Source organism: Akebia trifoliata, unplaced genomic scaffold (assembly GCF_017979445.1).
Source record: "Akebia trifoliata isolate Shusen 1 unplaced genomic scaffold, ASM1797944v1 Contig00113_ERROPOS400000, whole genome shotgun sequence".
Taxonomy (NCBI): domain Eukaryota; kingdom Viridiplantae; phylum Streptophyta; class Magnoliopsida; order Ranunculales; family Lardizabalaceae; genus Akebia; species Akebia trifoliata.
This window is the reverse complement of record NW_028236848.1, coordinates 15,008-41,308: the sequence shown is the minus strand read 5'-3', so window position 1 is coordinate 41,308 and position 26,301 is coordinate 15,008. Positions and strand designations below refer to the sequence as shown.

The 26,301-nt window shown below is 32.7% G+C and overlaps 2 protein-coding genes across 2 annotated transcripts; both read right to left on the bottom strand.

The window, feature by feature from the left end:
* Positions 1 to 13,973: 13,973 nt before the first annotated feature.
* Positions 13,974 to 15,383, bottom strand: LOC147381952 (uncharacterized). The gene is made up of 3 exons (XM_086429748.1): positions 14,838 to 15,383; positions 14,522 to 14,750; positions 13,974 to 14,275 (listed from the first exon to the last, which is right to left on the bottom strand). Exons 1-3 carry the CDS (start codon positions 15,381 to 15,383, stop codon positions 13,974 to 13,976), a joined length of 1,077 nt encoding a protein of 358 aa, XP_086285874.1.
* LOC147381951 (L10-interacting MYB domain-containing protein-like) lies at positions 14,392 to 16,739 on the bottom strand. Its single transcript, XM_086429749.1, has 4 exons — positions 16,384 to 16,739; positions 14,838 to 16,303; positions 14,522 to 14,750; positions 14,392 to 14,433 (listed from the first exon to the last, which is right to left on the bottom strand). Exons 1-2 carry the CDS (start codon positions 16,729 to 16,731, stop codon positions 15,623 to 15,625), a joined length of 1,029 nt encoding a protein of 342 aa, XP_086285875.1. The 5' UTR covers positions 16,732 to 16,739; the 3' UTR covers positions 14,392 to 14,433; positions 14,522 to 14,750; positions 14,838 to 15,622.
* Positions 16,740 to 26,301: the final 9,562 nt, after the last annotated feature.

Below are 26,301 nucleotides of genomic sequence, written 5' to 3'. Positions count from 1 at the left end.
AGAACTCTCTAAAATTACAAAATCAAAAAATTATCAATATCGACCCTCGCACCCTCTTATAGACTTTCGTTACGATGGTGACATAGCGGAAGCATGTGAATCTAACAGAACACAAGGATTTTTCAATTGTACTTCTCCACACTCCTTTATGTGAGTGGGAATATTTTATTTATTTGATGTTAGTTACATGAGACAGATACAAGTAGTTATGGTGGTTTCTCTTGAAAATCATGATCTACGGAAAGTGGAGAAAGTGCGTACAGTTTAGAAAACTGTTTACAAACAGGGGTGAGTGCTATTGAGGATAAAACTAACTAACTGAGCAATGATTTAGTGGATCAAATGTAATAGTAAGTTTTTTAACACATCCCCGCAACGCACATGTTGAGTTTGAGTTTTAACATATTAAATCACGCTAATGGATGAGCTTTTGTAAGGGCATTTGCGACTTGATCCTTGGAGGAAAGAAAATGAACAATAAGATCATTCTTCACCACCTTATCTTTGAAAAAATGGAAATCGAATTCCATATGCTTTGCTCTAGAATGAAATACTGGATTTGTTGTTAGGTAGGTTGCACTAATGTTGTCACACTATAAAATAGGTGGTTTTCTAAAATGGACACCAAATTCCAAGTTACTTCAGCAGCAGCATTCGCGATTGCTCGATATTCCACCTCGATATTTGAACGAGCAACAATGGACTATTTTCTTGAATTCCATGAGATAAGGTTTGGACCCAAAAATATGGCATAGTGTAGACACCCCATTTTTGCATCTGTCTAATTCGACAATTTTTCACCCAGTTGTTGTAGATTCCTAATGATGAGCGTAAAAAAACTCGAAGGCTTGTCAGTACTGTTCTTGATTCCTTTCGTTTTTTATTTTTTTTCATCCTCCTACTCGTCACGACTCGACATAGAAATTTATGCACGCTTAGGATCGCTACATCTTACGCCCGACTTAGCAAGCATGTACGCTTAGGTTCGATACACAGTTCGATAACTTAGATATTTCACTACATTAGGAAAATATTACTTTGAAACTTAGAAATAATTAGACAGAGACTGAAAGAAACCTAATGCTAAAATTTGTAAAAATCTGTAAAATCACCAAAATGATGAAAATACCCCTCATATATTTCAGACCTCCAAAAAATCTCGAAAGTACCTCCATCGTACTCAGAATGTGATTTCGAATCTAACGGAATCCAAATAAACGAAAACAGAAAAATTGAGAAAAAATCATAAAAATGATCAAAATGCCCCTAAATATCCAACCCTAACATAGAAACCCTGATCCTTAGGAAAATAAAATTCAAATCGAAAATCAAACTAAAATTTAACCACGAAACCAATTTAAAATTTAAATCAAATTCAAACCGAAAATCAAAATAAAAGTCAAATTAAAAATTAAACTAAAAATTAACCAAGAAAACCATTTAAAATTCAAATCAAATTAAAATCTAACCGAAAATAAAATTAAAATGCAGAATCAAATCGAAAATCAAAATTAAAATTATTCAACCAATTAAAGTGCAAAATTAAATTAAAAATAAAAACAACCAACCAATAAATTCAAATCAGAACCCAACTAAATTAACCAATTCAAAATGGAACTCGATCGACCGAATAAAATTGAAATTAAACAACCAAAATAAAGTGCAAATTCAAATTAAAAAGAAAACTTAAATATCAAATTAAAACATTGACAAAACCCAATCGAAATTCAAGTCAAAATCAGATTAAAAATAAATTCAAAATTCAAAATCCAAAAACAAAACTTATCAACCATCACAACTTAGCAACGATAGGCTACCGTAGTACGAGTAACGTGGGAGTGGAGATCCCACGTTACTCGTACTACGGTAGCCTACTGTCGCTAAGTTGTGATTGGTTGATAAGTTTTGTTTTTGGATTTTGAATTTTGAATTTATTTTTAATCCTATTTTGAATTGAATTTCGATTGGGCGCACATTTTATTGGCTCTCCCCTACGATTTTTTCTTCTCCAACGTCTCCAACCCTTCTCATAACCACCTACGTCCTCCACCATCTCTCCTATCTCTTCCTCTCTCTCATGTTTGATGGCAGAACCACCATAAAAATAAAAGGAGAAGTAACCATTAGAGGGACGGTTTTTATTTTGCTGCCTACCATATATATATATAAACCTGCAACTTCATCTCGTCAATCTTTCCCCTCTCTCCCTCTCTCACGTTTATGGTAGAACCACCATAAAACAGTAAAACCAGCAACCACTTCATAAACTCCAACCCTCTCTTTGTTTTGTTTTTTTAAAAGACGATTTCTTTGCTACCCTTAAAGAAAAGAAAAAAACCAGCAACCTCAACTTGCTGCCCAACGTTTTCGCCACTGACTTCTTCTCCGAACAACCATATTTTCATCACGTATTTTTTACCATTAAATTCTTCTCCAACATATCTCTCTCTCACTCTCTTTTTTCTTACGTCTTTCTCTCTCTCACTCTCTCTGCCTTCCTTTTACTTCATCAAGCTCTAATAGTACTAGCAGAAATCACAACCACAACCACAATAACCTAGCACAGCACAACTCACAAGCTATTTCAATTTTTTTAAGGATTCCACACATTCGAAATGATTCGGTGAAGGTAGTTTTTTTTATTTTTATTGATTCTTGATTTCTTATTCTTTTTTATGCATCTGATTTAATTCACTGATTTTTGGGGTATACATGGTACTAATGGCAATCTTTACGTTTCTAAAATATTAGTGGATCGATACATCCATTTTTTGTTGATAGATTGACTGGGTCAACTAGCTAATATCAAGTTGATGGATCGACTCATTGGGTGTTAATATTTATCCGATCGATTCGTTAATTTTTTATGTTATTGGGACAACTCATTAATGAGTCGACTAACTAATTTTGTATGCCTTGGAAGTTCCAAATTGAAATTTTCTATGAAATCGGGCATGTGAGTCGACTCACTGATTTTAGTACACGTGGCGATTCAAAAAACAAATTTGTTGATTAAAAATTTGTGGGTTAACTCACTTATTTTAATACATATGGTAGTTCAAAAAATCAAGATTTCTTTGATTAAAAATGTGTGGGTTAACTCATTAATTTTAATGCACGTGGCGATTCAAAAAATTAAGATTTCTTTGATTAATAATTTGTGGGTTAACTCACTGATTTTAATACCTGTGACAATTTAAAAAATCAAGATTTCTTTGATTAATAATTTGTGAGTTAACTCACTAATTTTAGTACACGTGGCGATTTAAAAAACTAAATTTTTTGATTAAAAATGTGCGGCCTAACTCATCAATTTTTTGTGCACATAGGAAGTTTAAGATCAGATTTATTTTTATTTTTTATTTTTTTTTATAAAATGTCGTCAATGAGCCAATTCATTAATTTTATGTACATGGCATTAAAAATTGATTTCACATTCTTTCAAATGTGACTGAATCGATTCACTAAATTTTGATGTCACATAAGCCTTACTAATCGTAGGATTCCACCATGCGAAATTCAAAAATCCATGTAATTATTTTAGTTGTAAGATTTTTTTAGTAAATCCGATGCAATTTGATGATGATTGGACCTTAGCTTGACATTTAGTCTTTGAATGTTGACCGTAGGATATTTTTGGATAGTAGTAGAAACTGATCATCTTGATCAAGCGGGTACAGTGCCTAATACCTTTCGAAATTCATAATTTGATTCCTTACCTGTTATTCGTGGACTAACCTGATCCATTTTAGATTCATCTATATAAAAGCGCCCTTGATCTGCGGGGTGTGTGGATCCACTTTTGATTTTTTAAGTTTGGGAGTCGCCACCTAATTATTACAGTGTAGGAACCAAATATTGACTTTAACAGATAAAATGCTAATATACAAAGAGATCAGGTCCGAGGATCATGTTACAGGGTTGGAAGGTGTTAGGCACCAACTCTACCCGGCAAATTTCGGTCACTACTTTTTTATAAAAAAGATTACATTGCTAAAAAACCTAAAATAAATAAATAAAACAAATAAAGAAGTAAAAAAATATACCTAGATGATCGTAATGATTTGTTCCCTCAGTACTAGCGGGGAGCGTCATTGTACGAGTTTCCTTGCTTTTCCTCTAACACTGGATCTACTTCAGATCTTCAAGTTGATGTGTCTTTTTCTTAGATCTGGGTCTTTTTTTGTATTTTTGGAGGATTTCTGAGTGTTTTTTGAATAAAAAATGGGGTTTTAACGATAAATAGGGTGTTAGAACTCCAAAATTAAGGTTTTGAAGAGGTTAGGGAAACTTTTTGACCTACTGTTCCTAGGATTTATTTTGACCTCTGAAATTAGGTTGTGGAGGCTCTATATGTATAGAATTTTTTGGGTAGAGTTAGTATTTGATTTAATTTCTTTTAGATAAGGTAAATTAGGGTTTTGACTCAAGTATTTTTTGATTGACTAGGTTTCTTTAGATTAGGGTTTTAATTAGGGTTTTGACTTAAGTCTTATTTAATTGATTAAGTTTTCTTAGATTAGGATTTTAATTCTTACGTACAATAAAATAATATATTTTTAATTTTTGGAGAATCCCCCTTAATTATATTTTAATTCTTTAGGCCCCCAGATGAAGGGTATTTTAATAAATATCAAGGGGCCCCACTTAAATAAGTGGGCAACCATCAACAATGTTGTGTGAGGGCTTGATTGATTAATTTGCTTAGTTCGGATTTTTAAATTAATTTTATTAAGGTTTCACTTTATGTTAATTAATGTTTTATTTATTAATTTCAAAATTTAAAATTGTTAAAGTTGAAAAATTATCGTTTTGCCCCCGAAAAGGACCTTTGTGTTGAGGTCATTTTTTGATGTTTTGAAATATTTTGGAATCGATTTTTCGTAAGGAATTCAATGAGATTATTGGTTTGTGTCACTTATGAATTTTTTGGCATGAAATGATTGTGAACCCTATGAGGGGTATTTTCGTAATTTTATCAAATTTGGTAAAAGTTGGCGAAATAGTTTATTTGGTTTCAATTTGTTATTTTATGTGTTTGAAAAGATTTTTCTAAGCGTACCGTGGCCTCTAAGGATGTTTTGATGTTAGGGATATTTTTGATAATTTGATCATTTTTTAGTATTTTTTATCGTAAAACTTCTTTTTGTTTGAAAAACGATGATTTCTATGTTTTTTGGGTTATATTTTCCTAGCGTAGCGTGGTTTCTACAGTTTTGTTAGTTTGAGATACTTCATCCGAATTTCTGAAACATATCTAGTAACAAACAAAAATATTAGAATATTCATCCATCATTGGGAACCGTCACAATTGGGTTGACGAGTTGATTAATCAGCTGAGTGCAAAAATGGGGTGTCTACAAATACCCTTCTTTGGTAGAAGGTTAAAGCAAACTAGATAGCAAATCTATTTCGGTAGATAGTACGATATCCAAATGTCAAAGCTAGTGACAGTTCATTTTGCTACCTGATTTAGCAATTTGTCAAGGCGTTCGGATCCCTAAGGGTAAAACTCTCCCCGAACTAAAAAATTGCTAGGTCCTCAAGTGCGAACTTTCACTGACGATGTCAGATCTTTGAATTTTGAAAAATTCTCCCTAACTAAAAAGTACAAGTGTGTGCATTTGAAATATGAGGTGATTCTCAAGGGGGTCTGATCAAAATCTAATAAAAAATTAGTAAAATCTGAGCAAAATCCAAGAAAATCCTCGGTGGTAACTGATTGAGTATAATCTAAGAAAACCCTCGGCGGCATCTGAGCAAAACTGAGCAAAATCTGAGAAAACCCTCGACGACATCTGAGCAAAATCCGAGAAACCCTCGACGGTATGTAAGCAAAATCCGAGATAGCCATTGGTGGCATCTGAGCAAAATCCGAGAAAACCCTCAATGACATCTGAGCAAAATCTGAGAAAATCCTTGGCGGCATCTGAGCAAAATCCGAGAAACCCTCAGCGGTATCTAAGCAAAATCTGAGATATCCCTCGATGGCATCTGAGCAAAACTGAGCAAAATCTGAGAAAATCCTCCACAACATCTAAGCAAAATCCGAGATAACCCTCAGCGGCATCTGAGCAAAATTCTAGAAATCCTGGGCGGTATCTGAGCAAAATCCAAGATAACCCTCGGTGACATCTGAGTAAAATCCGAGATAACCCTCGGCAGCAACTTAGCAAAAATTGAGATAACCCTCAACGGCATTTGAGCAAAATCCAAGAAGCCATCGGCGGTATCTAAGCAAAATTCGAGATAGCCCTTGGTAGCATCTGAGAAAAATCCAAAAAACCATCGGTAATATCTGAGCAAAATCTGCAATAACCCTCAGCGGCATCTGAGCAAAATCCGACAAACCCTCGGCGGTATCTGAGCAAAATTCGAGATTACCCTCAGTGGCATCTGAGCAATATCCGAGATAACCCTCAGCGATATCTGAGCAAAATCTGAGAAACCCTCGACAGCATCTGAGTAAAATTTGAGATAACCCTCGACAACAACTGAGCAAAATCTGAGAAATCCTAGACGGTATCTAAATAGAATCCGAGATAGCCCTCGGCAACATCTGAGCAAAACTGAGCAAAATCTGAAAAACCCTTGACAGTATTTTAGTAAAATCTGAGATTGCCATCGACGGCAACTAAGCAAAATCCTAGTTAACCCTCGACGACATCTAAGCAAAATCCGAGAAAACCCTTGACGGCAACTAAGTAAAATCCGAGATAACTCTCGGCAGCATCTGAGCAAAATTCGAGATAACCCTCAGCAGCATCTTAACAAAATCTAAGAAAATCCTCAGTGGCAACTGAGCAAAATCCGAGATAACCCTCGACGGCATCTGAGCAAAATTCAAGAAAATCCTCGGTAGTATCTGGGAAAGAATGAATAAATTTGGAAAAAAAATGGATGAATCTGAGAAAGAATGAACAAATCTGGGAAGGAATCAATGAATCTAGGAAAGAAAGAATGCCCTATCTCCTATTCTATGTGAAAAAGGTAATGAGTTAATCTCTGGTCAAAATCAAATATGAGATCAGAAACGTTTCTGTTTGAACCTCAAGGTTTTTCAAAAAATTTATGAATTTTTTAACTTCTTTGTACCTTAGGGGTTTTCAACAAATTACTATCAAAAGGGTAACCTTAAATTCGGGGTTCCCATTATCCTTTAGGATTAACATTGATCAAGCTTGAAAACAAGTTTTGATAGGCAACACTGCACTGAAGATAATTGAACAAAGTTTTTTTTTTTAAATGCCCCTAGTGTAAGGGGAAAAATTACACGTTATAAAAAAAAAAGAAGTTCCCCTTGTTATGAAGCTATGAAATATTTGATTACCACAAGCGTAATAAAGATTCAACTTTTAATTTTGACCATTTATATTGAAGATTTTAAGTCGGGCTCAAGAGAAAAAATATTTCCTTTTGAGATTCATTGTAGAATCCAACATTTTCTCTCTTTGTTCACTTAGGGAAGTAAAAAAATTTCAAATCAATCATAGACGATGCTCGTGACTTCTGAGTTTTTGCCTGGTGTGAACTGGGTATTGAAACTTGGTCATTCGGACTTCTGATGTTTTAGCTCAGACTACTTTTAGCTTTCCAACTCAATAGAGGTTTTCTTTTGTTACTCTAACTTTTGCCTAGATTGCCCTTTTAGGTTTTCAATCTAGCAAACGTGCTCTAGCTTTTACCTAGATCACATTTTCAAGTTTTCGATCTAGCGAACTTTCAATTTTTTTTCTTTGCTCTGATTGTTGTCGAGGTCGTCTTTTTGGATTTTCAACCTTGCGAACTTGTCTTAATTTTTACCTAAGTCGCCCTTTTGGGTTTTCAATATAGCATGCTCTATTTTTTTTCTTTTTTTTTTTGAAATTCTAGAGTTACTGTCTAATCATGCTTTGATACCTTCTTTGATTTTTTCACACGGTACTTAGGAGGACTTTCATGGGTAAGTTTAGGAATGGGCATAAAAAGAAAGAAATTTTGATGCTCAAAAACTCAAATGCCTCTTGTGTGGCATTTCTTTTATTTTTCTTTGAATTTTTTTTTCCCGTTTTGAATATATTTCTTTTTCTTTTGAATTTTTTTTCTAGATTTTTTTTTTTAAATCTATTTTTTTATGTGATCGGGCCTGAAGTAACTTCTCAGATTGCCTACGTACCCTAGAATTTTGGGATTAGACCAAAACGTAGTTCGAATTTTTCTCTCCCCTGGGTTGAGTAATCGGGTTGAGAAAGAAAAATATATTTTTTTTTTTGAAAAAGACTGCAAAGGACTGAGAAAGGATATGTTGAACTGGATAGTAGGAAAATTGATTCGGTCAAAGATGACCTCCTTGAATGTAGTACCGCTTGATTTGGTCAAGGTTGGTTGGTTCTGGTAGTTTGATTCCATCACGGTCATGAAGTCTGATAGTATTTTCTTAATGAATCAATCTCTCTAATTGGATTCAGACTTCTTCCTATAATCGAGGAGGAGTGCTTAATTTTCTTTGAAGTTTGATGGTTAAATCCTTGAACTGTAAGTGGCGAACTTTAACATTCTTGTCAAACGTGCGAACGATTCTTCTTTGATAAGTTTGCACGTGGTACAAAACTCAATGTTATTTTTCTTCAATCAAGTTTAGCTCTTCGTACCCAATGACGAGCCTAGTCTATTTCTAACAATTGACTTTCCATCAAAATCTTGAGATACGTGATTTCCCTTTCAACTAGTAAGACTATTTTTATACCCCCGTAGTGTGAATGGTAGCTTCTCTGACCAATCCTGGTGCGATTGACGCATTTCCTTAATGATTGCCTTGAGACTCTTATTAACTGCTTCAACCATTCCATTAGCCTAAGGATAGTAGGAAGATGATTTGTTATGCCGGATCTTGAACTTTGAACGTAGAGTGATATCCTAGTGTGATCCATCATCATAAACTAATTTCAAAGGTACCCTATTTCGACTTATGATATTTGCTTGGATGAACTTTGCCATTCGAAAGACAGTGGGGACAACATTGATACATTTTGTAAGATTTTCTTTGATCTCATTGGTATTTTCATTTTATCGAGCGAGTATCTATTCCGTGTCGGATAATACCAAAGCTTGCACCTAATATATCATCATCAAACCACGTGAACAAGTCTTTTGAAATTTCTGAGTAAATTCATTAAATCCTCATGTTCTTCTAGAAATAGGATGGTTTCTATTTAAATTTCTTGAAATTTTTTTTATTCTGAGATCAATAACCTAAAGGTTTAGTCCAACCATTATTTTCTCGTTTAGGAAACAAATCTATCCTTGAAGTCAAATTATTAGTTAATCAGTTAATGCGCTTGAGGTATTCAAAAATTTTCTTTATTCAAATGGGACGACAAACGTCGTTCTAGACTTGGCAAATGAACTTGACTTACAGAAATAAAAAAGAATAGACTCAACCAAAAGAAGAATGACCTTGTTAAAAAAAATGACTTGAACTAACCCAAATGACTCATGAAAACTCAAGATAAGTACCTATAACGGGTTGGATTAGGATTGAGGACTGAGACATTGCTTACAACCGACAGGACTAAGATACTATGATCTTCAGGGAATAACTATGTAATTTTAAAAGATTTTGGGGTCATTTCTGACGATTCACTTGGTGTTGACGTTCATTCTAATTGACCAGACTTACAACCCTAGCAAAATGGTGAGCGATTAATTGACCAAACTTACGATCCTAGCAAAACAGTGAACGATTGAACTTAGGTAAATGATAACCTTATCAAAATTGAATTCTAGTGTTACCCCCTTGATAACATTTTAATGAATCTTGAGATTTTATTGAATTTTGTGCACCAATCCATTCATGCAATGATTATTCAGAAGGAAAATAATTTTATTGCACTCTTAAAAATTATTGACAAATAATGTTTCCATTAAATAAAAAACTTTCATAAATTTGATTATTTTTTGCAATCATTTTCTTTTTAGAAAAACATATTTTAATAATTTTTCAAAGTCCATGCAAAAAATAGATTTTTTGTAAAAATCTTTTTTTCCTTATAAAACATATTTCAAAACTTTTTCAAGGTCCATGCAAAAAATAGATCTTTTGTAAATCATTTTTCCTTCCTTTTTTTTTTCGAAAAACATTTTCTTTCTTTCAAAATGGGTTGGGATCCGAATTAGAAAAATAGTTTGAATATCACTTTGATTTAATGGTCCAACCCATCATGATTGTTGGACTGAGATGGACTGGGTTATTATGGATTATTGCCACATTTAAAATGGATTCTTTACTGGGTTGATGCACCCAGTGATAACCTTGAATCAGATCAAACAAAACGTTTAGTTATCTTGAGGACAAAACTGCAACTTCCTGATCTGAATATTTGTCACCTGATCAAACGGTACTGATGCCCCAGTTTTATATACTATAAAGGTACGTTACTGGAGTTGCGGTCTTCATGCATGACGTCACATCTCACGAGGAGACCAGACCATACACTAGTGCCACATTAACTAGAAGGGACATGCAAACGTGCAAAGCAATAAACGTGTTAATGGTGTATGCGATACAGGGTGGGGTGCACCTAGAGCATTTTTCAAATAATTGGGCCTATAGGCCAGACTAGATCACAAGAGTATGAATTCCAATTATTGATCAAGAAATACACACAATATTCATAACATCAAGAGCGAATCAAGGCATATACATCAAGGATATATATATCAAAATCATAGCATGTTAGATGGGCAAAATTTATAGCACAAGAATAATCAATATGATCCAACATTGAAATAAGCAATGAGGAAAATTTTATTTTTAATCCAAACAAAAGAATTTTTTTTATTATGGTTTAATTAAGGGTCCCTTTTGGGCGATTCAAAATAAATTGAGATTTTAATGAATATTGAATTGAGGATAGGATGATATTTGTAGGGATAGGGAGTTATGAATTTTTTCTTTTTGTTATAAATAAATTGATATATTATTTATTTAGTTTTTAAGAAAGGGAAATTCTCATTTTTTTTTCAAGAACTCAGATTTCTTAATATTTTCTTCGTTTTAATCATTGTTGATAATATTAAAATTGAAGATTAAAATCCAAATCGAAATTTTTGAAATCGCTATTGACGATAATCAATAAAGAGAGAGAGAGAAAGAGAGATGTTTATCTCTTTTTGTTGTTTGTCGTCATCTTCTTTCTCATTGGAGCAGAAGATAAAAATAAGAAGAAAAACGTTTTCACTATTGGCACCCCACGCAAAAAAAAAAATTAAAATTTTTTTCTTGGAATCCTCTCCTCATCACAAACAACATTAAAAAAGGTAAATTTTTTATTTCTTAGTGCATCACTCACAAATAATTTATTTGAGAAGAAGATGAAAAATAAAAAAATATTTTCTACTAACGGCACACCACGCATAAAAATACTTCTTTTTTTTTTTTTTACGATTTTTTTCTTAGAATTCTATCCTCATCCCAAACAACATTAAAAAAAAGAATTTTTTTATTTCTTAGCACATCACTCACAAATAATTTATTTGAGAAGAAGATGAAAAATAAAAAGTCATTTTCTACTAACGGCACACCACGCATAAAAATATATATATATATATATATATATTTTTTACGATTTTTTTTCTTGGAATTCTATCCTCATCCCAAACAACATTAAAAAAAGTATTTTTTTTTATTTTTTAGCACATCACTCACAAATAATTTATTTTACAACTTATCACCCATGTATATTAACGTGCTAAAAAAATTCATCCAAGAATTAAAAAAAAAAAAATCATAACTCTCATCCCAACCACTATCATTCCATCCTCAATTTTTATGTCAATTTGAATATTTCATTGTTTAGGGTCATCCCAAATGACTTTAGATTAAATCATGAAAAGTGATAGTCCAAAATAACATGTTCAAAATTAATCCAACTAATGCCAAGAGAGGATAATACAACCCAAAAAATAAAATAAACTAGATAAAAAAAAAAAATCAACAATCATTATTTCATATCATTACCCTATTGAAATCTAACATTATTTAGGGTCATTTCGAGTGACCTTAGATTAAACTATAAAAAAAAAATGTGCCAAAATAAAATATTCACCATTCAAACAAGTAATCAATAATCGAGCAAAAAATAATGATAAAAAATAAAAATAAATAAACAAATAAAATAATAAAAAATACTAGGTCGTTACGGTAATGCTTCCCATACTTAAGACTTTTCAAGTCTGATCCTCAATAATCCTCAGTAGAGTCGCCACTGAAAACGCCCTCGATCCGCGGAGTGTGCGGATTCGCTTTTGATTTTTGAGGTTTGGGAGTCACCACCTAATTATTACGGTCTAGGAACCGAGCATTGACTCAAACTAGATAAAAACAACTAATCTACAAAAAGAAACTAAGTTCGGGAATCACGTTACGGGGTTGGAAGGTGTTAGGCACCAATCCTGCCCGGCAAACGCCGGTCTCTACTATTTTTCAAGAAGATTATATTACTAAAAAAACCTAAAATAAATAAATAAAATAAAAAAAGATAAAAAGAAAATATACTTATAAGATCGCAACGATTTGTTCCCTCATAACTGATAGAATGGTTCTTCGTAAGATACTCCTCGCTTTGTTTCTGTCATTGAATCCGCTTCAGATCTCCAAGATGAAGTACTTCCTTCTTAGATCTGAATGTTTTCTAAATTTTTTTTATGAATTTCTGGGTATTTTGTGAAGAGTTTCTGGAAATTTGTGAACAAAAACTAGGGTTTGGATGATAGGTAAGGGGTTAGGATTTCAAAATTAGGGTTTTGAAAATGCTAGGGAGGCTTTTTGACCTACTTTTTCTAGGATTTTCTTTGACCTGCGAAATTAGATTGTGGATGCTCCTATTATAGATTTTTTAAAGAATTAGGATTTGACTAAGTCTCCTTTTAGATAAAATGAATTAGGGTTTTGACTTAAGTCTTGCTTGATTGACTAGGTTTCTTTAGAGTATGATTTTAATTAGGGGTTTGACTTAAGTCTTATGAAATTGACTTAGGGTCTGTTCTTTACAGAAGCTAGCTTCAGCTCCAGAAGCTGGCTTCTAGAAGAAGCAGAAGCCCAGAGTCTGAAAAGCCATATCCAGCAGAAGCTTGTTCGTTACATAAGCACAGAAGCCAAAAAAGCATGTTCGTTTGATAGCTTTTTATTACTGGATTCTGATAAAATGACCAAAATACCCTTAATGTTGATAATGCACCCAGAATGCATAAAAAATTATCAGAATACTTTAATAAATATATAATTACACTAAATACATATATAAATATAATAAATTTATATTAAAAAATTATAAAAATAATTATTTTTAATTAAAATAAATTTATAAAATTTATAATTCTATCGAAATTTCGGCAGCATCTCCTCTTAAAAATGGACATATGAAATTTTCCTAATAAAAAAAATACCTGCATAATGCACTGCATAATACATAATATATCATCCACGCAATATCTAATACACATGAACATTAAAAAAAATACATAATACGTACATCAATATGTTTTAAGTCATTATAGTTCATTATTGTTTTAAGAGAAATGTTACTATTAACATTATAATAAAAAATGATCAGAATGTCTTAATATATATATATATATATATAATTATTTTACTTTAACAAAATTTATAATTTTTATAATTCTATCGAAATTTTGGCAGCATCTCCTCTTAAAAATGGACATATGAGATTTTCCTGAAAAAAGAAAATACCTGCATAATACATAATCCAATATCCACATAACATCCCATACACATTAGCATTCCATACACAATCCAACTTCCACATAACATCCCATACACAATCCAACCTCCACATAACATCATATACACATTCCAATATCCACATAACATCCCATACACAAATCACATTTTATCAAATAAAAAGTACTACAATATCATAGAAAAAGAGAAATGTAATTTTCATTAAGAACAAATCTAAAATAAATCAAAGTTCTTAAGTTCTATTATAAACAGCATATAATGCATTAGTTATTCCAGTCCTTGTCCTCTCCATGGTAGCACGAGATCGACGATCTACAGGCTCTCCATTATTATCATGTTCAGGTGTACCCCCTTCATCTTCCACAATTTGTTCTTCTTCGAAACGTAAGAATTCTTCATCTGCAATTGCATGCTTCCTTATGAAGTTATGGAGTGTCATGCAAGCCAATGTAATATCTCGTTGTGTTTCGAATTTGTAACGTGGCATTTGCTTCAAAATTGGCCATTTTGCCTTTAAAACTCCAAAACATCGTTCTATGACATTCCTAAGTGAAGAATGCATATAATTAAAGAATTCTTTATCTGTTCTTGACCTCGACTCTCTTCTAAAATCTTGTAAATGATATGTTACACCCCGATAAGGTGCAAGGTTTCCATCAATGGATATCCAGAGTCGACCAAATAATATTTACCTTGAAAAAAGAAAATAACATATTAAGAACGAAGATGTGAAAATTGCATTTTAATATTGTATTTTATCTTAACTTTAAAATAACTAACCTGAAGGAGGATGTGGAAATTGTAATGATGACTTCGTAATAGTGTCGAGGAACACGCGAGAATCATTAGCTGATCCCTCCCATCCAGCTACGACATGTGTAAATGTCATATCAAAAGCACAAGTAGCCATAACATTTTGTGTTATGCCTTTGTGTCCTCGAAATCTATTCTGATGCACGAACGGGATATGTGCACTAATGTGTGTCCCATCAATCGCCCCAACACAGTCCTTATATTTACATATTTCAAATATAAATAACGATATTTGACGTTATTAAAAATAATGGTAAATAAAAGAAAATTATTTAAAAAATACCTTGAAATATGGCCAATATCTTTCATTGGTTCGTATATGCATCGAGACTTCGTTGAGATTAGGAGGAACGATCAAAAGCTTTGAAATTTCAATTAAGCCTCGTAGAACTATGTGAAAATATTTGTTAATTGTATCTAATGAATGTCTAAAACTGGCCCTCAGTACCCTATGCCTTTCATTGTGACCCACGGTATAAACAAACATTGCAACTTGTTCTTTGACCGAGATCTTCTTTTCGTCTTTTAACAGACCCCTTCCTTCTAATATATCACACAAATTTAGGAAAACATGTCGTTCCATCCTAAATAAATCATTGCATGTGTTACTCTCTTCATCAATGATATGACGCACATAATCTGCTCCAGTATAAACAGAACTCCTATGTGGTTCCCTATAGATAAAGGTGTCAGCGTATTGTTGTATTGCAACAATAGCACCTGTTACCAAAATATCTAACGATAGATCATCATCTATGGTATTCACGTCATGAATTTCATCATTACTGGACATATCATCGTGCGTGGAAGTATCATCGTCGGAATCCATAAGTCTGTATAAATACATAATTACAAATTATATAAATTCAAGCCATAACACTCAAATAACATAGATAACACAATAAACATGTTTAACATTCACTACATAATAGACATACCACCCAATCCACATAAAACATAAAAAAATAAACAGACATTGTCAATAGCATACCACCATAGGGGTGGGATATAGTCATAACCATCAATGAAAGATGGCAATAAACATACATATAAAAAAGTATACAAATACTACTTCGAACGATTAATTCGAGCATCCTCCATCTCACCATCCAACCACCCAATACGGAGTTCATCGGTTCGCAAAATGCACCAAATTTGCCTATACTCCTTCTTCATACTAAATAATTTTAGTGCAAACCGATAACGATCACTATTAGGGATGATTTCTGTTGTTGCATCTAACAGATCAATACACTCCTTAATGCTACCAGGTTGTGTAGGAGGTGGTGGAGGTGGTGCACTACTCCCGCTCGTCCTCGACGAAACTGCTTCAATCAAACGATCAATCTGTTGTCCCAACATAGTTGCATTCGTCATTTTTTGTCGTTTGGAATGGGATTGAAAATCTCCAGATTTCTTGTGTGATGGTGCAGTAAATGTAGGGATATCATCACCATCAACATCAATATTAGGAGAACTATCAACAGGTGGCTGAGGACCTAATGGTTGAGACTCTGGTGGTTGCGTTTCTTGAACAGATGCAAGATCATCATCATCACCATCATTGTCATCATTATCATCTTGAAGCTCATACTCTCCAACTCTAGATGACCCAGCAGATGGACGTACACCAGGATTAGAAGAGCTTACGACATACTCTCCAGTAGCATAGGTCCCTCCAAATAGTATGTCCAACTCTTCAACATGTTCTAGTCCCTCATAACGCCATTGTGCATCAATTTTATTTTTCTACAAAATAAATAAATTTCTTTAATAGGTTTGAATAGGTAAACGTGACATTTCTATTTGGTAATTTAATCGGAAATTACCTCCAACCAAGAGTTCCACCAATCATCGCTTGCTAAGACCTTATTGTTAGCAGCATCGTAGCCCACACCACTACATGCTTTTAGCTTAATCCATCTAGCCCACATAGCTTTACTTTTATCCCAGTGATTCTTATGTTGCTTCTTAGTGTAATTGAGCCCCGTCGTTGTCTGGAATTGTTTCATTAGAGATGAATATCCCGATACATTCAATGAAGTACCGGGTCTTTTTCCCTTCTTAACTAATTCCACGCAGATATCAACCCAAATCTTATGAAGATAGGGTGTCCATCTTGCAGAATCAATTTTTGACTCTGTTTCTTTTGGTTCTGTTACTTTTTGTCTCGGCATCTGACAATTTAAATATTCATTTAAAAAATCATAGATAAGAAATAATCAATAAATCGGAACAAGTCAAAAATTTATCTTTAAAAATGTCAAGAAATCTAATCCATCAATTCATAAAGCAAATAACTATATAAATTTGCATTTATCTATATAAATTCTGCATTTGAGGTGAGTTTAAACAAAAAATTGCATTATTCATAAATAAGTTTTTTAACCAAATGGTCTAAAAAATGAACAATTCTACATTTTTCATACAAAAACTGTTGTTTTCCTTTCTTCTACCTTTTTATCATTCTTACCCTTCACATTTATCAATACCCAACTCTTTTATATAATAAAGATAGGAGGTGTACAAATACAATTTGAATATAAGTTAAAAGAAGGGTTATTAGTACTTTTAATATAAAGTTAAAAAACTGGTATTTTGAGTTCAAAAAATTGTAAAAAGTGAGTATTGTTTACATAAAGGACTGTTTAATAAAATAAAAATAAATCTGAACATATGGTTGGGTGAGTATTGTTTACATAAAGGAAAATACAATTTAAGTGTGGTTAAAATTGCTAAACTTACCCTGAAATCACAAAAATCAACAAAGAGAGAGAATCTAAAAAGAAATGTAGAATCAACATTAAAATTACACTATAGGAAGGCTTTTAGTTGTACCTTAGCTAAGATTGTAAGCTTGCATCCTCATAATAAAAAGAAAGAGATGAATCCCCAAAGTGGTAGATCCATAAAATTAATCACATTATCCTACACCTTACTTCAAATTTGATGGAAAGGAAACAGTTGTACAATTTCTACCTTGAGCATAACCCAAGCATGGTTTTAAATCTCTTCCGAGATCGAGACAACTAGACAACTTGAGCATAACCCAAGCATGGTTTTAAATCTCTTCCGAGATCGAGACAACTAGACAACTTGAGCATAACCCAAGTATGGTTTTAAATCTCTTCCGAGATCGAGACAACTAGACAACTTGAGCATAACCCAAGCATGGTTTTAAATCTCTTCCGAGATCGAGACAACTAGACAACTTGAGCATAACCCAAGCATGGTTTTAAATGTTTTCCAACAAGGGTGAGTATTGAACAACCCATGTGCACAGATTTAACTTGTTTGAAACCGAACCAACCCATGTGAACCGAACCCTTAGGTTAAAACTCTTAAGGAGTTTGTTCATAAGCTTTGCACATACCACTACGAATTTTCTTTTCAATACATTTGGTTCACCTAGTAGGGGTGCACATGGTTCGGATTGGTTCGGATTTTGACAAAATTGGAACCGAACCAAACATGATCGGTTCTACAAATTTGAAACCGAACCAATCCAATTACCCTATAGAACCGAGCCAATCCAATCCAATCTTGGTTCGGATTGGTTCGGATCGGTTCTCGGTTCTCATACTTATTGAAGATAGATACCTTCTTCCTCAATCCAAATATTCTATCTCCTCCAATCTTCAAACCTTAAAAACAAGTAGGACTTTTTTTAAGCGTGGACTTTGGGGTAATAAAAAAATTAATCGGATTGGTTCGGTTCTATTATATCCTAATCCGGAACCGAACCAAATTAATCGGATTTTTTTTTCTTCAATCCGTACCCAAACCGTGGGTGTGTTTAATCCGAACCAATCCAATCCAAAGGCTTCGGATTGGTTCGGATCTCGGATTTATCCAATCCAATGTGCACCCCTATCACCTACCTCCCCATAAGTTCCAAATTGTCCAAAGATATACTTGGAGAAGAATAGCAAAAACCATAACTTAAAACCAACTTCAAATCTCAACGAGGAACTCAACAACCCAAAAATAGTAGAACAACCTATCTTTTTTATCAATCCCACACCAATCCAATCCAAGTTTTCAACTAAATCATTGAAGAAAATAACAAATTCAATCAGAAAATTAGCAAAAGCTTCAAACATCATGAAGAAACTCAACCACAAATCCTGAACATATAACAATCATCAATTTCCAGTTTTTTTTACCCATTCCACACCTATCCAATTACAATTTTAAATAAACACAAAAACAACTAGAAATCCCATAGAAATCAGAAAACTTGTCATCCAAAGCTGCAAACAATATAAATAAATTCACCCACAACGAAAATCCAATAGAATCAAAAGAGATTTCCATGCTTTTAGATTCAATCCCAATAACAAAACCAATTCAAGTTTTTGACAGAAAACATTAAATAAAATAAAATTCATGAAAATGTAAGGATACAAGTTGCAAGTTGTTCATTTTTTTCTATCAAACCCAACCCCAACAAGACCCATAAATTAGTTGCAGGAGATCCCATGGTTTTTTGTTCAGATTTGGAGTGGAGAGGGTGAGAGAAGGGTATACACTGAGGCAACAAAATCGAGAGCAGAGAGTAGAGATTTTACCTTCGTGAGTGATGAGGAAACCCAAGATTCGCGATCTGTAGAGAGTGTTGACCGATCGATTTGTGTGAGCCGAGAGAGATCGATTTGTGCGAGCCGAGACTGATCTAAGAAGAAGGAAGCCGAGAATGAGAGTAGAGAGTGACGACGAGGGGTTTAACCTTGAGAGATCGATTTGTGTGAGCCAAGATTGAGAGTGGAGAGTGACGAGGAGGTGTTTACAGTCGTTCAACGTTGACGAGGAGGTGTGAGCCGAGAGATCTAAGAAGAACGAAGCCGAGAGTGACGAGGAGGGTTTACAGTCGTTCGGCGTTGACGAGGAGGTGTGAGCCGAGAGAAATCTAAGATGAACGAAGTCGAGAGTGAGAGTAGAGAGTGACGAGAGGGTTTTACAGTCGTTCGAACTCTATAACGAAAGAGACGAGTTTTTGGTTGGAAATAGAGAAAAAGATGAAGGGCATTTTAGTCATTATCCAATAGCCGTTTTCGGTGTTCGGCTTTGTACAGAAGCAAATGAAAGAAGCCTCTCCGTAACGTCTCTCAATAAAAGCCGATTTTTAACTTTTATTGATTTTCATTGGAGCTAAAAGAGCTCAAACGAACGTTCTTTACGGAGCTTTTTTAGCTTAAAAGCTTAAAAAGTCAATTGAGCTGGCTTTTTTATTCCAAACGAACAGCCCCTTAGTCTTTTAAATTAGGTTTTTTAAATCTTGCGTACAACGAAAGAATATATTTTTAAATTTTGTGGAGAACTCCCTAATTATATCTTTAATTATTTTGACCCCAGATGGAAGGGTCTTTTAATAAATATAAAGGGGGCTCCACTTAAATAAGTAGGCAACCATCAACAATTTCGTTAGAGGGTTTGATTGATTAATTTTCTTGGTTCAGATTTTTAAATTAATTTTATTAAGATTTCGCTTTACGTTAATTAATGTTTTATTTATTAATTTTAAAATTTTAAAAATTTTAAAATTGAAAAAATATCGTTTTGCCCCCGAAGAGAACTTTTGCGTTTTAAGTCGATTTTCGATGTTCCGGAATATTTTAGAATCGATTTTTCATAAGGAATTCAATGGGATTATAGGTTTGTGTCATTTATGGATTTTTGATGTGAAATGATCGTGGACCCTATGAAGGGTATTTTCATAATTTTATCAAATTTGGTGAAAATTGACGGAATGATTTATTTGGTTTCACTTTGTTATTTTATGTGTTCAAATGGGTTTTCCTAAGTGTGATGTGGGATCTAAGGATGTTTTGATGTTATGGGTATTTTGGTAATTTAATTAGTTTCTAGTGATTTTTATCGTAAAGCTTCTTTTTTTCTTTTTGTTTGAAAAATGATGATTTCTATATTTTTGGAGTCATATTTTCCTAGTGTAACGTGATTTCTACAGTTTTGTTAGTTTGAGATACCTCATCCGAATTTCTGAAACATATCTAGTAACAAAATAAAGCATTGGAATAATCATCCATCATTGGGAACCGTCACAATCGGATTGATGAGTTGATTAAGCAAGCGAATGCAAAAAATGGGGTGTCTACAGTCCCGAACCCTCAAAGTTGTCTTTCTTCCCAAATAAAGGATCTCTAAGGCCTTAATTAACTTAAGGGTCTACCATAAAATCCACTTATTTTAATTCCTAACTCTATTTCAAAATTCCAAAACCATTTTCCCTAAAGCCACCAATTTCCTAAACACTTACTAAATCTAAATCCAAACCCAATTACTAAACAATCCAAACCCAAACCACAACCTACCTACACTCAAATCTCTTAAGCCCATCCTCATAACCATTCTCATAAATCCACCACTTTTAGTCAAAATCATCAAAGCCCAATGTCCAAATCCTAAAGACTTTGAATTTCAGAGCTTATTAACCGAATTACCCTTACTACATTCATCACCACAATACACCTCCCAAAAGAAGATCTCATCATTACCATCACCATGCCACATGCCACCACCTAATCCCACTACTTTATCTAAAAATCACTCCTTAAGCTATCTCCATAGTCCCCCACATTTCATTCTCTTAATCAACTTACCTAGCCCACCTAAAACGAACATATGCTTATTTGTTTGCCACATGTCTTCACCACATCTCCCAAAATATCATCACTATCTGTTACATTAATCAAAATTTTAACCCTATACACACACCTCACCAAATAATGGGTTGTCTAACCAACCTACTTGGATCATAATCATGGGAATGGGTCAAAAGCAACCCTACTTAACCCCTTTTCCAAAACTACCCCCCCTTAAATTACAAACCTCTCATTTACAAACCTCATGTCATTTTCAACCATCTTTTACTTTTACCCCATCTTACTCCTAAATATTAACCTCAAAAGCCTATAAAAGCCCACCCCTCTCTCACAAAATCTCCCCATACTTGAATCATTTCCACCAAGTCTCATCTCTCTCATCTCTTTCAAACATCCTCTCAATCTAAAATTATACAAAATCCATTACTCAACCCTCCACTCTCTTCTCTATAAAAAACAAATGACTAACATAAACACTTCATCAAGAACCTAAGAAGAAGAAAAAGTAAAAGCTTAAAGGTGGGTTTTAAAGTAGGATTTTCATTTTTGCGTCCTCCATCTTTCTTTTTTATATCCCTTTTCTATCTCTGCCTTCCATTTTTTTAATTTCAGTTTATAACACCTTAGGATGCAATGAATACCCTCCTTTACCTATAATAAATCGGGCTACAACTCGATCAAAAGTATAGGGATTGTAACCATTTTCAAAAGAATTCTTTTTTAATCTTCGCAAAACTTGTTTTGAGGCTAAAGGAGATTAAGCCCTCCTCATTTTATGAGAGTGGACCGATAACCACGAAGTTGACATTTTTTAAAATGTGTTCTCTTAAGGCAAGACATGTTTGGGGCCCCCTTTTAATGAGGTGATCCTCATGACCTAAACCAACATTAAAAGTCCTTCGTATGCGAGGGCACAAAATTGTTGTATATACAAAAAAATTTGTCTTTTTTTTTATTTCTCTAAAAAAATGGTCACGTTTCTAAGATTATCACTTTTTGGTGGAGACAGAGGGATGCCTAACACCTTCCTTGATCTTTAATCGAATCCTTACTTAGATTTTAGGTAGATCAATGTCCAAATATGTACAAGAGTTACTAAAATGTTCAAAACATTAATTTTACACAAAATACTTTTTGGGTGACTATTCACATCATTTTCTAAAAAGAAATGGTGGCGACTTCAAATCACATAGTGGTGATCTTCAGACTTGAAAATCACATAGCCATTGGTACCTCAATCTAATTAATCTTGATTGCACAATTTTTTCCATATTACAGATTATTATTTATGTTTTTTTGTATATATATCTAAAAAATCATTATATATATATATATATATATATATATATATATATATATATATATATATATATATATATATATATATATAGGGTCGGGTTCCGTAGACCCCCATTACGAACACCGTTTTGTCTTATATGGGCAAAAATGTTTGGAATGGGCTGATTTTTTGTGAGGATGATCTCTATGGTGAGGAGATCATCCTTGCCAAAAATCAGCTCATTATGAAACTTCTAGCTCCATGTTTACAAGTTGAAAAATGTTAGACCGTCCAATTTTTGTAAATCAATTTTAATGGGGTTAGAAGTTTTGGAATGTAATGATTTTTTGCAAGGATGATCCCCTCATCACAGAGATCATTCTCACAAAAAATTAGTCCATTCCAAATATTTTTGCCCATATAAGAGAAACGGTGTGTCGCAATGTGAGTCGTAATGGGGGTCGTAGGAACCCTATATATATATATATATATATATATATATATATATTTCAATGAAAATGTAATGGCATTACACTATTACACAATGGAGGGCACCGCTATACATAATATTATAGTTTTAAAATTCATAGAGTCAACTTAAAACTCAACTAAATTGACTCTATTGGATTTCAAGGTGACTCATCCCAAAACTTAATGGAATCAATTCACCATGTCAATTTGGGAAAACCATCAAGTTAACTCACCAAGTCAGCTGAAAAATGCATCGATTCCGGCAAGTAACTTTATTGACTTTTGAGAATATTGGTAATTTTTGTGAAAAACAAAAATATAAATATTATTATTTATTTTAAATTTAATATATTTTTTACATGATTCATCCGAGTCATCTCGGGATTCATTGCTTTGCTCGAGTTGATAGACATCAAGTTGAGACTTTTCGGGTTTTGAAATTGTTGAAATGAAACTTAATGTTTTAATTTAAATTAAATAACAACACTCAAAACATTTTTCAAAAAATATTATTACTCCAAAATAATGTAATTATGGTCCATTAAAAGTACCTCTATTACCATTATCTAAAGTCAAATTATTTTCATTCAATTACCATTTACTTTTTAAGTTTGAACCATGAAAGAACACAAAAAACGAACCCTACCTTTTACATTTTGCTAATATATTTTACAAATGAAACACTTTTTTTTTAAATTTATATATATATATATATATATATATATTCTTACTATTATTGTTTTTTTTGAGAAATTCAAGCAATTTGGGACCGCAAAAACAAAAAAAAAAAAACAACGTTGGATATATTTAATACTAATGTAATAATAAAAAAATACGCAGTCATGATAGTTAAAAGAAGAAACTCAATTAGCAGTGCGGGGCGAATTTAGAGTGGGGGCACTTGCCCCCACAAGAGTTTTCAAATTCTATGGATTAATGTACTATTACAATAAGTTTTAGCGGAGGATAAAGAAATTTGTCACTATTGCCCCCCCTCCCCACAAAAAAAAAAAAAAAATTCCACTTTTAGTTGTCTTAAAAATATTGTTTTCACTCTTAATTGTCCCCACAAAAAAATTTCTACTCTTGACTGCCCCCACATGAGCAAATTCCTGACTCTGCCCATGCTGTCAGTTCTCTTAGAGATACATGATATATCCTTAGAACATGTGTTTAATCCAACAAGGATTGCATATTGTAAGGGTAGGATTTATATTATTCCTATCCAAATATTATTCTCTATTTTTTGACAAAAAAAAAAAAATCCAAATACTTTTTCACCTCTTCTAAAGAAATATTAATCATTTTGCTCTTAAATTACTTCATCTCTAGAGCCTTAATTAACAGAAATATTTAAATGAGGCAAAAGTTTTTTCTTATAATAAATTTTCATTAATACCTCCATAACTTTGGGAGATGAATGAATCTTGTCCCTCAATTCATTTCTAATATAAAGCCACACCTTCTATTAGTTGGAGTGCATTTGTATACTTTTAGCCTTTCATTACCTCAAACCATGTCTTCATCTTCTTTCTTTTCCTCTATCTAACTTTTTCATCCCTAAATGACGTTTAAAACTATACCATCTTCAAGATTAGTTTGATGGTCTTGCTTATGATATCCATTAGTGTAAAACATGGTTTTTAAACTCGGTATCCCATCTCGTCTCGGACGAGTTTTTCAATAAGTTTGAGACGTCTCGTGAGATAACTCAAAAAATTGTACGTGAGACGTAAAACTCAGCCAAAAAATGACTTTGTGAGTTGGTCTCGTTCAGCTCTGATACCGAGTTAACTCGAGCGATACGTCTCGGTCTCGGACAAGTTTAAAAACCATGGTGTAAAATCCTATAAATTCCAAATATTGAACTTTTGAATTGTTGATATCATTTCAACCCTAAACTTAAGATAGCTTTTGATATTAAACATATTTCTACTCAACCAAAAAAAGTTACCAGTCCGTTATTCCTCTTTTTTTTTTTTTGCATTTCAAAATTACTTTTAATACTTTTTGTGTAATTTTTAATATTAAGTAGTTTCATGATGTAAAGAATTTTTGTGATTTTTTTTTTCTATGATTTAAACAGGTCACCCTCTATGATGTTGGATGGTTAGAATCAAAACTAAGATTTAGTCTACTAGTTAAGTATTTATTATTATTATTATTATTTTGTTAATGAAGTTGTAGGCAGGCAGCTTTTACAAATATTCTAAAGTAACATGTGAAAATTGCAAATTTAAACTGTTTACTAAACAAAATATTAATATATTATAATGGAGACAAACTACTCAAGAGAGAAGATATCTAATATCACAAGTTTAATTTAAAAATTAATTAACTTGTGAAATTATATATATATATATATATATATAAATTGCATTGTTTTTTATGGTTGTATAATAACCTAGTAAATGTAAAACTCTGCATTAGATACAACACAACCAAGCACTTTAATCTCAAAACAACTTAAATTTAGTAGACAGAAAAATTTGTAAAAGCGAAGTTTCGAGTTTGTGGGAGTTTTTTATGAAAACAAGTAGGGCATGTATTTCAATTATTGTTGCAAGGTCATCCTGTCCTATATAAACACTAAAGCATCATCGATTTAAATGAGATATTTGGCTCCATACTCTCTTGTGACTATTTCAAGTTCACAATGAATTGACATGACATGTCTCTTGTAAACAATCTATTGTGTACATGCTATCTTACATAAAGATCATATTTTATCTCATTAAAGACAATTAATAAATACACCCTAAAACATCATATGTTTTTTACATGCACAATAAATATTTTAATAAAATATTGATCGAAAAAAAATATATTTAGTGATCTTGTATAAGCACATATTACTAATATTTTGACTTATACTACAGTTGTTTGAAATATTGCGAAGTCATGATAATCCGACACTCTTTTTTCATATGTTCTTTGTATATTCCCATCATATAACCATAGATCCTTTGCTACATGATACACAAGAAAAAGATTTATAGTTCTGTAACTATTAGGTTAGGGAGCGTATATGGATTGTTTAAAAAAAGAGCGTTAGATTATCATTAGTCTATAAAAAAATATAAAAATAAAAAAAATTTCAAAAAAATTAGGGCCAAGAAACTCTTAAGATGTTGGTGATTTTAAAGAATTGATGGAACTATCTTCTTTAATGACATGAAGCCCCTCCATGTTTTAGTGAATATTTAAGATGCCCTTTGAAGGAATATTAAGCAATATTTACATAACCTTATATATATTTCAATGAAAATGTAATGGTATTACACTATTACACAATGGTGGGCACCGCGATATATACTATTATAGTTTTACAATTTATAGAGGCAACTTAAAACTCAACTGAATTGACTCTATTG

Coding starts and splice junctions, on each gene's coding strand:
- LOC147381952 (XM_086429748.1), bottom strand. CDS start 15,383: ATGGATTCCGACGATGATACTTCCACGCACGATGATATGTCCAGTAAT. Junction 14,751..14,837: donor GATATTGGCCATATTTCAAG/GTATTTTTTAAA, acceptor TGTAAATATAAG/GACTGTGTTGGGGCGATTGA. Junction 14,276..14,521: donor ATTTCCACATCCTCCTTCAG/GTTAGTTATTTT, acceptor GGAATGTCATAG/AACGATGTTTTGGAGTTTTA.
- LOC147381951 (XM_086429749.1), bottom strand. CDS start 16,731: ATGCCGAGACAAAAAGTAACAGAACCAAAAGAAACAGAGTCAAAAATT. Junction 16,304..16,383: donor GGTGGAACTCTTGGTTGGAG/GTAATTTCCGAT, acceptor TTTATTTTGTAG/AAAAATAAAATTGATGCACA.